We start from the raw sequence: 13930 nt of genomic DNA, 5'->3' as shown, positions 1-13930 counted from the left end.
TTTGGGGGATTGATTCATCCTAAGAGATATATTTATTATATTTTCGACCATGCTGAAAAAATGGCTATCTCAAAATTTTGATTGGGTGACTCTGGGAAAAAATGAGAGTGGGAGGGGGCCTAGTTGACCTCCATTGTTTTTGGTCACATAAAAAGGGCACTATAACTTTAAATTTCCGTTTGAATGAGCCCTCCCACGATATTCTAGGACCACTGGGTTAATACAATCATCCCTGGAAAAAAAACAAAAAAAAATTAAATAAATAAATACATAAAAAATGAACACGCATCCGTGATCTTTCTTCTGGCAAAAAATACAAAATTTGACATTTTTGCAGATAGGAGCTTGAAACCTCTACAGTAGGGTTCTCTGATACGCTCAATCTGATGGTGTGATTTTCATTAGGGTTCTATAGCTTTTAGGGGGTCTTTCCCCCTTTTTTCGAAAATCAGCCAAATTTTCTCGGGTGCGTAACTTTTGATGGGTAGGACTAAACTTGAAACTTATATGATGAAACTTATATATTTGAAATCAGTATTAAAATTTGATTCTTTTGATGTATCTATTGGTGTCAAAATCCAGTTTTTTAGAGTTTCGTTTACTATTGAGCCGGGTCGCTCCTTACAATTTCAAACTGGAAAGTTCATTAATTTGAAATTAATGATATCAATTCTACTCACAGATTTGGTCCAACATCCAACCAATATCAAGGACCCATGAAGAAGTGTAAACATAAAAATAACAAACGAATATTTTGTTTTAAAAGTAATGAAAATTTTGAAAACGTACTAAATTGTTCTTGGTTGTTGGAATAAGAATAATAACCACTGAATGTGAAATCCACAGAAAAAAAGAGGAATTTTATAGAGAAGTCTTACTTCTGAGTGCAGCTTCTAAGCTTCTTAAAAGAAATCCGAAAGACTTAAGAGTACATGAACATTTCTTACAGATTGCCACATGGCGAATAGATTCCTTCAAGATTTCTGAGGAGCACGCTAATTGACTAGAGTTAGCTCCTCCCACGGGAGGATCCTAAATTCTCTAGAATTCTGCACACGTCTTGAGTTGGGCATGCACATCTCAAATGAGATCCCTCACTCAAGTTTGAAAAATAATGACTTATTTCAACGTCTTTCCTGATTTCGAATAATTGCCAACTGAAAAAAAATCCTCTGAGGCTTTAGGATCTGATCTAACCAGGCCAGAAGCTCAAAAGGTTGTTATAGAAAAAAAGTTTTGAAACAAGAACAGGAAATTTTTCAGCTGGAAGTTTTCAGGTTTCTTAGGAGCAGGGCAGAATCAATGGGGGTGTAGCGGGGGCAAGCGCCCCAGACGGCACGCCCGGGGGAGGTATGACTAAACAAGCTAAAGAGCAAATTACAAAGAAAACTTCCCGAAAGAAGAACTAATTCAATGTTTGGAATTATCTAATTTGCAATTGCTGAGTGTTTTGTCAAGTGTAGTTAGACATTTTCAGTAGCTTCTGGCCTTTCCCTATTGTTTTGCTTTAAGGGTTCATTTGTGCATTTAGATAATACGGGGATGTAACAGGCGTGGATGAGGCTTTGACAGGTGTCTGTTGCCCAGCTAGGTAAGTATAGGCTACTAGGCAAGACCCCCTGTCAATAATTTTAAGAGCTTCCAGGAGCACCAATTCACGAAAATAAAGGGGGGGGGGCAACGGCTTTCTTGTTTATGAAAATATAAAAAGGTATTTTTCAAAATTCATGGAGTATATTCCAGTATACCTGTCTAATGATACAGTGACACTTTTATTTCGTTTAACCTGTTGTAATAAAAGTAATACTAATGTTTTTAAAATTTTCAAATTTATAATTTAATAAATAAATAGATATTTATTACTCCATGTTGCAAACGGTTTCGAAATAAATGTTGTAAGCTTTAAGCTATAGAAACTAACATTGATTCTTCCAGGGGCGGATCCAGGATCTTTTTTAGGGGGGTCGCAAAATAGGTTGATCTGATAAACTTGCGTGAGGAGCAAGTTTAATTACCGAGAACTTGCGTTAATTAAGTAAACTAGACTACTTAAGACAACGTTAGGGGGCACCCCCCCCCCTGGATCCACCAGTGGATTCTTCCCAGACAAAGTTAGCATAATCATTGCTTTGCCTATATCTTTCTTAGAATTTATAATTAACGCTTGAGCGACTCAGTGCTGGTGAAAGAGGTGAATTGAAGTTTTTTAACAGTTAAAAGCCCGCCTTAATTGGCATTGCGGCTGGTCTTCGATTTACTGACAACTGCATTAAGGATCCCTCATTTTCAGGCATTAATGTTAATAAGGCAAATGTCACTAAAGACGCTGAGATAGAACACTGTTCTATTTTTCATTTTTTACTAGGTTGCATATATCGCTGCAACATAGCAACCTAGAAATCCACCTCCGCTTCGTTAAATCCTCCCGACGGAAGTTCCTCCATAGAAAACTCCTGCTGCGTAAAATCCCCTCCCCTCTCCCAAAAAATTCATCTATGCAGCCCCATCCTGTGGACGATTCTCCGTAGAAGATGCACCTTACTTCCATTAGAATTGTTTGTGTTAATTTTTTCACCTGGACAGTTCCCCCAGTACAACTCCTCGTGCATTATTGAGTCGCCAAAAAAAAGTCAGACAAACAAAACTAATTCCAAGCATAAAGTTTGGTAAATTTCCCCCATGTAGAATTTTCTCTGAAAAAATTCCGAGGGAACTTCCCTCCCTACGAAAAATTCTTCCCATGGAAAATTTCCCCCGCTGAAAATCACCCCCCCCCCCCGGAAAAAGACTGCAATTCCCAATATCAAATACTATATGTAAACAATGGACAAATTTCATTTTTCCTTTCTCCAGGGCCTTCGGGGGGGGGGTTACATCCTCCCCAGATGCATAGTTTTTGGATTATGCTTTTCTGATCCACGAACAGATCCAGCTATGCTTTTCAACTATGATTTCTCAATATCAAATACCATATGTAAACAATGGACAAACTTCATTTGTCCTTTCTCCAGGGGCTTCGGGGGGCTACATCCTCCCCAGATGTATAGTTCTTGGACTTTTCAACTATGCTGAGCAATATGTCTTTCTCAACATTTTGATCGGAGGTCTTTGGGGAATGAAGCAGGGCTAGTTGCCCAACAATATATTTGGTCACAGGCAGCGCAATAGATCTGCCGACGTAAAGAGCTATATGGGCACTATGAATTATTTATTTATTTATTTTTTGTTTATTTTTTTTGTTTGTTTTTCATAGACCAGGGAAATTAAAGGGCCCAAACATATCCAATCAAGATTTTAACATAGCCATTTTGTTCAGCGTAGCTAAAAGGTCCGGAAATTATGTTTTTGAGGGTGACAGCCCCCCCTAAAGCCCTCGGGGCAAGGGTTTTAAGTTATGCCCTGTGGGTATATAAGGCTTGGATAGAAAGGATGGTGGTAGAAACTTCGGAGGGGGCTCATTGGATTGGTAATCGTAATTTCTAATGCCCTTTTTAGGATCCAAACTGATCGGAGGGCGGATGAACCCCCTCCACACCTCGTATTTTCCCAAAATGAGTTTCACGGAAATTTTGAGATGGTGATTTGTTGTTGTAGAAACTTCAAAAAGGGCTCATTCGATTTGAAATTGAAAGGGCTAGTGCCCTGTTAACAGTCAAAAGTGATTGGAGGAAAACTAACACCCCTCCCAAGCCGACAATTTCCTCAAACACATTCAATAAAAATTTTGAGATAGTCATTTTATTCAATGTAGTTGAAAGGTTCGAAAATTATTTCTTTGAGGATGACAACCCCCAAAGCCCTCAAGGCAAGGGTTGTAAGTAATGCCCTGGGGGAATATAAGGTTTATATAGAAGGGGTGATCGTATAAACTTCGTAGAAGACTCATTGGATTAGCAATCAGAAGTCATCTGTTGAGAAAATTTGAGATGACCATTTTCTATCGTAGAAACTTCGACAAAGGCTAAATTGATTGGAAACTGAAAGGGCTAGCACCCTTTTTATTAGCAAAAAGTGATTGGAGGGTAACAAGCCCCTCCACCCATCAATTACCAAAACACATCGAATCAAAATTTTGAGTTCAGCGTAGTTGAAAGGTCTGGAAATTACGTCTTTCAGGATGACACCCCACCCCACAACCCTTAGCGCAATGGGTTGTAAGTTATGCCCCTAGGGCATGAAGGGTTTCTATGGAAAGGGTGGTCATAAAAACTCCAGAACGGGCTCATTGGATTGGAAATCAGATGTTCTAGTGGCCTTTTTGTGAGTCAAAGTGATCGGAGCCCCTCTCCCATCGTATTTTTCGCAAATGCATCCGATAGAAATTTTGAGATAGCCATTTGTCCAAAAATAGGCCAAAGATCATATAATAAGGCCTTTGGGGTTGACAGAATATCCTAGAGTCAGTGGGTAGGGGTTTCAAGTTTCGTCTCAGGGCATATAAGGTTTTTATGAAAGGGGTGGTCGTTTGAACTTTAGAAGGGGCTAATTTGATTGGAAGTGTTAGAGCGCTCTTTAAGAGTCAAAAATGAATGGAGGGCAATCAACCCCCCCTCCATGCTTATCATTCCCTAAAACATATCCCATCGAAATTTTAAGATATATATTTTTTCAGCCCTGTTGAAATGTCCAGTAATTATGACTTTGGGGATATCAATTTCCCCACAGTCATCAGTACAAGGGCTGTAAGCTAGGCAATTCGTTCCTTGTTAACACTTAGTATCTGTTATTGAGAAAGGTATGCATGTTTGAACTTTACTTTTCAAGAAGACGACGGGCATTCAGGTGAGCCTTTCAGAGAATTTCGAGGGGAGTGTTGAACTAAATCGAAACATGTAATGTGTATAAGGATTGTCAAAAGTGTGCAACACGGGAATAACTGAGAGTATTAATTTGGAAAATTTAGGATATGATAAGGGATATGATCAAAAAGACAATATTTGCATGCTACTACAACTACCACCAATACTACTACCATACTAATCTATTTACAGTGTTGAAGGGAAATTCAAACTAAATCAAAAGACCCTATGTGCACGCAAATTGTCGAAAAAGCGTATCTCAAAAATTGATTTGGGTATTAAGTTGGATCTTCAAGAGCATTCTTAAGGGGACGATCATCACATGCATATCATTTTCTATCATTCAGGAAATGATAAGAGGTATGATCAGAAAGACGATGTTTGCATGGTACCAATACTACTACAACTACCACTACTATTACAACCAGACTATTCCATTTACAGTATTGAGGGGAAATTCGAACTAATCAAAAGACATGGAAATTGTTTTCAGTAAAGCACAAATTTTGTTCTGGTCTTGAGAATGAATGGGGGTTGTCAGCCCCACTCATATTAAAATCAGATAGTCATTTTTTTCAGCGTAGGTCCGGAAGTTATGTCTTATAGGTTGGCAAACCCGCACCCCAGAGCCCTTATGTTGAGGCGTTTAAGTTCGGCAATTCGTTCATTGCTTACATATAGTATTTGTTATTGAGAAAGGTATGCATGTTTGGACTTTATCATAGGCAGTGCCATAAATTTAAAAAAAAAAACAGTAATCAGTGTGTGAATTTAGAATGATAGTAGTGACCCCATAAGGTTTTTAACAAAAGCCATAGGGACTTTACCTGAAGTTGCTAGCCCCTCAAGATCCCGGTGTTATTGATTATTGATCTATTATGTACACCTGGTTGTTACGTAATACTTTAGGGGATATTTTTCTCTTTAAGATTTCTTTTTCTTCAACATGTTTTCTCCTCAAGGCCACTAGTCAAGTGGGGAACCCTCGGATGTAAATGAGGATGATGTACTGCGCACACGTGGGTGTTACATTATAGTTACGTAAATTTAAACGAAAATATTTTTTTTCTTCAAGACGTTTTTCATCGAGACGTTTTTTTCTTCGAGATGTTTTTTCTCTTCGAGACCTTTTTTCCTTCAAGACGTTTTTATTTGGGACATTTGTTCTTCAAGACACTTTTTTTCTTCGGTGTTTTTTTTCTTCGAGATATTTTTTCTCGAGACGTTTGTTATCTTCAAGACATTTTTCCGGATTTTTTTTCTTTGAGACTTTTTTTTTCTCCTCAAGATGTTTCCACAAGGTATTCCCCCATCCCGTTAAACAAGACGTGCTTTGATTCAGGGAACCACAATCCGTCATCAAAGGTTTTTTTTTGGTGTAGGAATCGAACGTAAGACCAGAGATTTCCAATAGAATGACGCAGTAGTCAACTGAACGAACCAGCCATTGCTATTATTACATACTTGGTAATAGATTCCATGCAATATACTTCTTGATCTTAATAACAATTTCCTCCTATTCCTTTTCTCCGTAAGCTATTGATTGCGTAATTATTTATCCCCGGGAAATAATTTCTACTGGAAGGGAGAAATCGATTACTGGAAGTAGGTTTAGGGGATATTATTGTTTTACATTCGATTCACAAGTGGGTACTACATCATAGCTATGTGATTTTAAATTAGAGTGATGGTTAGATATAGATTCTATTGTTTATTTGGTCTATTTCCCACAGGTGCTTTGGAAATTCAAGGGAACCATAGAAACTTACTATGATTATTCGTGAAACCTGTCAAAGATTATTTTTTAAAGTGATAGCGTAAGATGAGCATATAATTCGTAATTTTTATTTTAATACGAACGTAAGACCTAATTTGAATTGTCTGTGGGAATATCCCATTGAAGCAAACGATGAAACCGTTGCATGAGCTAACAAGAAACTAATTACCATCCATGGACCATGACTGTTCTTGGCACATGGAACTCTGTGCCTCTTGCATTGTATTTCAAGCAATAATCCATTTTTTGTCACACACATCCATATTTTAAGAAAACGCAACTCTTTTTGAAGGTGGCCGAAGTTTACTCCCCCAGTGATTACCCCCCCCCCCAAAAAAATACCCCCCAGAAAATCCCCCCAGAAAATATCCCTGGAAAATACCCCCCCCCTCCCGAAAAATACCCCTGAAAAATATCGCCCGTGGAAAATATCCCCCTGTGGAAAATATTGCCCGGTAGATAGTCTTGAAGCTGAACAGTTAGTTATTTCTCTGGACTGAAATAAATCAAATAGATTAATGGAGTCTATAGATAGATAACAGTGTATGCCTGTCAAAATTTATTAGTTGTTTAAGAAAGGCTCAGTGTCTGATCAGTTCAAATTCTTTAAAAAAAATCGCTTTGACGCCAAAAAGGTAAGAAACTGAATTTAATGACGCTATGAGAACCCGGCATATTTGCAGAAATGGCTGTAAATCATCTAGACCCCGGCACCGTGCCGATGATGGAAAACCGGCGGCGGTGGGGCCAAAAAAAGCAGCGGCGGCGCGCCGCCGGCGCGATCAATGTTGACCGCAAACATTAATGTTTTCATCAGTCTTTCTCAAATCACAGCTTAAATTTACAAATTTACTTTCTCTACTCATTAATAGTACACTTACATGGGATAATCCGCTTAGTAGCTACTGGTAGCAACCAAACTGTCATATTATTGTAAAAGTCTCTCACCTCACTTCACACTCCCTTTTGTATTCTTTTAAAGCATCCATATAATGTTCTATAAGATCCGTCTCTGCTTTGAATTAAAAAAAAAATAATTAAATTTTTGGCATTCCTGCTTTCAATAGGAAATTCTAGATATTATCATTTAAATATAATACTTCCCTAGCCCCCCCCCTTCTGGATACCACCTTGATAGGATACCGTCTCTGCTTTAAATTAAAAAAAAAATAATTAACTTTTTGGCATCCCTGCTTTAAAAAATAAATAAATTCCAGACATTATCATTTAAATATAATACCTCCCTAACCCCCTCCCTCCCCTCTGGATACCACCTTGAGAGAATACCGTCTCTACTTTATATTAAAAATATAAATTTTTGGCGTCCCTGCTTTCAATAAAAAAAATCAAGGTGCTATCACTTAAATATAATAACTCCCTATCCCCCCCCTCTGGATACCATCTTGATAGGATACCGTCTCTGCTTTAAATTAAAAAAATAATTAACGTATTGGCATCCCTGCTTTAAAAAAAATTGAAGTATTATTATTTAATTATGATAGCTCCCTACCCGCCCCCCCCCTGGATACCACCATGATAGGATACCGTATCTGCTCTATATTTAAAAAAAATTATTAGATTTTTGGCATCCCTACTTTCAACAAAAAAAATCGAGATATTATCATTTAAATGTAATACCTCCCTAACCCCTCCCTCTTTTCTGGATACCACCTTTATTGGATGCCGTCTCAGCTTTACATTAAAAAAATTATTTACTTAATAATTAGCTAGGTCACTATATGGTTCAAACAAACAAGCGAAATAACGTTCAACAGCAACAGCTTAGCGTAACAAAAATGTCGAAATTATTCAGATATACCTCAAATTGGAAATTGAGTCATAAATTCGCCGTGGCATTCAATAAGATCCAAAGCATCTAATTAAAAGGGAGCACACACAAAAGCCAAATTAGGCCAGTAGCTTACGAGAAATTGCAAAATACCCAAGACAATGCACAAGTCCAAATGGGGGCCCTCGGTCTATCAAAATATTTCAATAGTTTTCCAGGGAATTTGATATCATTTTCATCCGTCTCCACTTTAAATGAAAAAAATAATTATCTTTTTAAGCATCCCTGCTTCTGATTAAAAAAAATATGAGGTATTATCATTGAAAAATGATAGCCCCCTATCCCCCCCCCATAGGCAATAATTTAATTTTTTTATGAATCATGTTTTTGGGGTAATTTCCTTTTCAATCTTTAATTCCCCAACTTTGTACATAGCTTAATCTATAGCTAAATTTTGTCTCAATAGAAAGTTTTTTTTGGGTTGGGGGGGGGGGGTAAACAATTTCAGAAAGAAGATTATATTTTCTTTAATCTATCAGGCGTTCATTGATAATCAATCAGTAAGTTTTTTAAAAAAAAAGATTGTATTTTCTTTAGTCTATCAGGCGTTAATTAAACCTTAAGAAAAACTTATTTAAAAACAGCAAAAGAAAACAAAATTCTGCAAAATTACGATTCAGCTGTAGAAACAATCTGTTGACTATCAGTTTCGAAATCCAATTGAAGCTGTACAGTAGTGAATGCATTTTATTCAACTTAAAAATAAAACTTTAGACTACAAATGATGTAAGAAATAGCAGTTGGGAAACTGCATTCGGAATAATTAATCTCATTTCATAAGGACGATACTTTTTTTGTCAACATATGAAGAACTGTGTATATTGCAATTGCATCTGCCTGGTTCTTATGCAAAATAACAAAAGATACGAAAATTAAGGAACAAGAGAGTATTGAAGAATTATGGTATGCAAAGTAATATTTGGCAGGGAAAGTCACTGGTGATAAATCGCTAGGGATGGCACCGTGATTGGGTGGTTTTCGGAGATTCGGAGAAGCAAATTTTTTTTCTGGGTGACGCATAGATTTTCGGAGAAACACCCGAAAATTTGGGGATAGTGCAAGCACTGCTTGATTTCTAATCAAGAAATCAAAATACTAAACCACACGAGAAAGAAAAGCTCCGACTTTGCGGTTGACGCAATAAACAATTACCGCAAAAATAATTTAAAGTCAGTCAAACGCCGCCACCTCTGACGGTGGCGCCACGCCTGAGGCGTGCCAGTGGCGTAGTGGAACTTCGGCGGTGGTCAACCGGGCTTCTCGTTGGCGGCGTTTGGTCGATCCGCCGGCGCGGCGCCGGAGTCTAAAATCATCCATCTATGGTCTAAACTGTTTTATATCTCCGTTGATCAATGCATGAAGAAAACATTTCACTTGGGAATGGGAACCAGTGTTTCCATTCTGAGGATTTCCCCCCCTATAATGGGGATTTTTTAGGTATGTTAGGGGCAAGCTTTTTTATTTAGGGATCTGGGGATTTTTAGGCATTTTTACAAGTCTTCTGGATTTTTTAAGGAATTTCTAGGGTTTTTCCTAAATCCAGTGATTTTTCACACTATAACGCATAGATTCATTACTCAATCAAATAAATCATACAGGAAGCTAACTAATAAAAAAAAAAGGAAAACGGTGGTCCATTACAACTCCCAATATATGCCAAAATAGTAATTATGCAAATATACCGCCTTCGAAACTTCCGATTTTGGGTCATATCCGATATAGAAAGGCCCCAGAGCGTTATTATGAAAATGATAGTCGAATCTATTAAATCGCAAAATTGCAAATATGCTATATACTTTCTATTTCATAACATTTGCTCAGGTCAATTTTTTTCTTCATACTTGAGGTTTTTTACTCTCTATTATCTATCAGTTCCAAAAGGGAATTCATTGGATTCATTGGAAAAAAGAAGGTAGGTATACATCAAATATAATTTTCTGAATGAAAAAAGAAATTATTGAAAAAGAAAATAATACTTGGTGCTTTTCATAATAATATTTGTAGTATAACTAGATAGGTTAATTCAATTATAGTCTGATTATTTAAGTTGGTATGGAATAAGGGGAAAGGGGCGCCGTATCAGAGGGGGAGGGCAAATTCCCCAAATAATTTGGAGAAAATAACTATTATATAGCCCATGCCCCTTGACTACCCGGATATGGACCCCCTCTTGCCCCCAATAAAAATGCAGGAGCTTCTTCCCTGAAGGGGGATGGGGTATCTCCTCTGGGAATTATTTAATGATTTTAGTTTTTACTTCTAATATCTAATCGATACTCCAATAGTTCTCCAAATTCTCTTGTTTGTAATTGAAATGCCTAATGAGCGCGAATAACTTCCTATTCCATAGAAGTAGCCTATATCTGCAATTAAATAAAAAAAAAATTAACTGAAAGTAAGGAGCGGCATTAAAACTTAAAACGAACAGAAATCATTCTGAATATGAAAGGGGTTGTCCCTTCCTCAAGGCCTCACTCTTTACGCTAAATTTTGACTCTTTGTCATAACTCTGCTTTTAAAACAATTAAAACAATAGCTTCTGTTCGTTTTAAGTTTTAATGTCATTCCTTACTTTCAGTTAAAAAACTTGTTTTTTTTATTTAATTTCTAAACGTTTTTCAACTAATGCAAGTTCGAATTTGGCTCACCGTACATGAAAATTAAAACAAAATTTTTACATTAATTTTGACAGATTTATTCCGTATATGAAGGGAATACTGGTTACGCTAAAATTATTAGCATTTAAAAAAAAAAAATGCCCTCTTCTAATTGAATGACCCTGTGTTTCAGTAGACACTCTTAAAAATTGGAACAAACAGTCAAAGTTTAGCGTAAAGAGCAAAGTGTAGAGGAGACGGCAACCCTTCATATATGAAATAATTTCTGTTCGTTTTTCAAATAATGCCGGTAAATCTGGCTCACCCTCTATGAAAAACAACCCTCCCCCTCACGGAAAACTCCTGCATGGAAATTTCATCCAACGTAAAGTGCAGCCCCCCTCCGTCAAATTCCCTCCAGACAGTTATATCCTTGCTGATAATCCCCCCTCCTTGTAAAATTGCTTGCGGACAACTCAGCCTGAAAAATTCTCCTTAGCATTCTTTCATCACTTTTTCTTTAATCTTTAAGATTTTAACCTCTTAAAGGCTTTAATTTCTAATCAGTTTCTCGATCACTCCCGAAATGCCCCTTTTCGTGGATATAATTTCCTGGAAATCAAAACATGCCGGAAAAAGCCCTGGGTAATTCCTCCGGACCATCTCCACATAAAAAATTGGGCAAAAAGAATGTCAGACAATTCAAAAGCATTTTGTATTGTAATTCTGTCAAATCCCCCCAGTGTAACATTTCACCTGAAATATTCAATTCAATTCAAACTTTTTATTTCCTCCGAATACGAAGAGTAAATGTATGTACTACTGTTTGGTATGTACTAAAACATGATTATCATCATGTTTTGGCAAAACATGATGATAATATGATATTTTAGAAAGAAAATTATGGAAACTGCGACAAAGAATTATGAAAAAGCAGGCCGCTTCTATACATTATCACCTCTATACATTATATATTTAATTAAATTATAGCTACATTGTAGTTTTCTCACTCAAAACAACAAAATCATAACCGATTCTGATCAGGCAAATCGGTTACTGCTAGATATTACGCGCCGTAATTCTTGAATGTGTTTCATATAACAGACAAGTACCGGAATATTTAACCCCCAGAAATTTCCCTCCCCTAGGAAGATTATCCCTAAAGAAATCCACCCTAAGCATTCAGTTAACATACACTAGTACGAGGTTTAATAATATATATATATTCCGCTGGGACTGATTCTCCCTGTGAGACAACAAGTATCAGAAATCTAAAATAATATATATAAAATACTTAGACAATTACAATAATCCGACAATATTCCAAGGTATTTCTAAATCAACGGACCAGAGGTCAGTCCAGCATAAAGTTAGTATCAGACCACCCATTCCCATAAAATATATATTTTATACATTTCCTCAACCACACCTTATCGGGACTCACTGACGTACATAGCTAGGAAGTGGTAATTTCTCAAATTTCTGTTAAGCATACACCTGCCAGGATATGTTCCTTATCTTAAAAAAGTGGTATTTCTAAATTTTTGTATTTGTGTCTTAATATTTTATTAAATTCCGAATTGACTTAATTAGAAAGCCTCACCGCACAACTATACTCAAAAAAGGGCTATCTCAAAATTTTAATCAGATAATTTTGGGAAAAGTGGGCGTGGAAGGGGGCCCAAACTCCCTTCAATATTTTTGGTGACTTAAAAAGGGCACTAGAACTTTTAATTTTCGTTTGAATGGTTATAGGACCATTATTTCGATACAATCACCCTTGGAAAAAAAGCAAATAAACATGCATCCGTTATTTGTCTTCTGGCAAAACTAGCAAAATTGCAAGTTTTTGCAGATAGGAGCAAGAAACTTTTACAGTAGGGTTCTCTGGTATGCTGAATGTGATGGTATATTTTCATTAAAATTCCTTTAATTTTAGGGGGTGTTTCTCCCCTATTTCAAAAACCAGGCAATTTGCTCTTAGTCTCGTAACTTTTAATGGGCAACACTAAACTCGATAAATCTTAGATATTTGGAATCAAAATAATAAGCTAATTCTTTTGATGTATCTGTTCATATTAAAATTTCGTTTTTAGAGTTTTGGTTACTATTGAGCCCAGTTATTCCTTACTTACAGTTCGTTACCACGAACGGTTTGAAAAATGTTGAATTTTTTTCCAGAAGGAAGATCACGGATGTGTTTTTTTTTCCCAGGGATGGTTGTATCGAGCCAATAGTCCTAGGACATTGGAAAAGGGCTCATTTGAACGGAAATTAGAATTTCCAGCGCTCTTTTTATGTGACCAAAAGAATTGGAGCCCTCCAGCTCCCTCACAAGTCCCTTTTTTCTCAAAAATTGTTCGACTAAAATTTTGAGATAGCAAATTTGTTCAGCATAGTTGAAAGGTTCCAAAACTATACGCACATAAAAGTGGAATCAACATATGCTCGCTTTCTATGTTTATCAGTTTTAATAAGCAGTACTAGGAGACCAAACATCGCTTGGTGAGAGGAATTTGAGACATAAAATGACATTCAGGGTAACCCGGAAATGTATACCCCCAACACCCTTATTCACAGAAGAAAAACTTTTGTGTAATTTTTCCCAGATAAATTTTTCCAGGTTTCCGTCTTAAAAATGGAAAAAAAACAACCCTAAAGTACAGTGTAATTACTAGGACACCAGCGACAACTTTGAAAATGACCTATTTATACTTTCATGGAAAAAATTGTCACGCCCTCACAAATTTTGATAAACATCGGTCTTATTGTTTCTTTAATAAAAAAAGATCCAAAGAAAGTGTGTTTTTCCCAATATATTTCCGTTTATTACTGACAATTAACTAAAAAATCTTTTTCCACAAAATAAGTTTTTCAAGGAAAAGTAAAGAAGTCCATTAAACCCAAA

At 36.6% G+C, this 13930-nt stretch overlaps 1 protein-coding gene across 1 annotated transcript in view; it reads right to left on the bottom strand.

Moving 5' to 3' along the window:
- The window catches only part of LOC148952375 (protein APCDD1-like), a 210321-nt gene extending 200579 nt beyond the window's left edge, over positions 1-9742 (bottom strand). The window contains exons 1-2 of the mRNA XM_089089195.1: positions 9614-9742; positions 879-1032 (exon numbers count right to left, since the gene is read on the bottom strand). Coding sequence (XP_088945321.1) covers positions 879-1032; positions 9614-9742 — 283 coding nt within the window. The remainder of the gene's footprint in view (positions 1-878; positions 1033-9613) is intronic.
- Positions 9743-13930: the final 4188 nt, after the last annotated feature.

Source organism: Artemia sp. Qi Xiang Cuo, chromosome 5, assembly GCF_049724085.1.
Source record: "Artemia sp. Qi Xiang Cuo chromosome 5, ASM4972408v1, whole genome shotgun sequence".
NCBI classification, from domain to species: Eukaryota; Metazoa; Arthropoda; class Branchiopoda; order Anostraca; family Artemiidae; genus Artemia; species Artemia sp. Qi Xiang Cuo.
The sequence above is the reverse complement of the archived record's forward strand: the minus strand, read 5'-3'. Positions and strand labels throughout refer to the sequence as shown.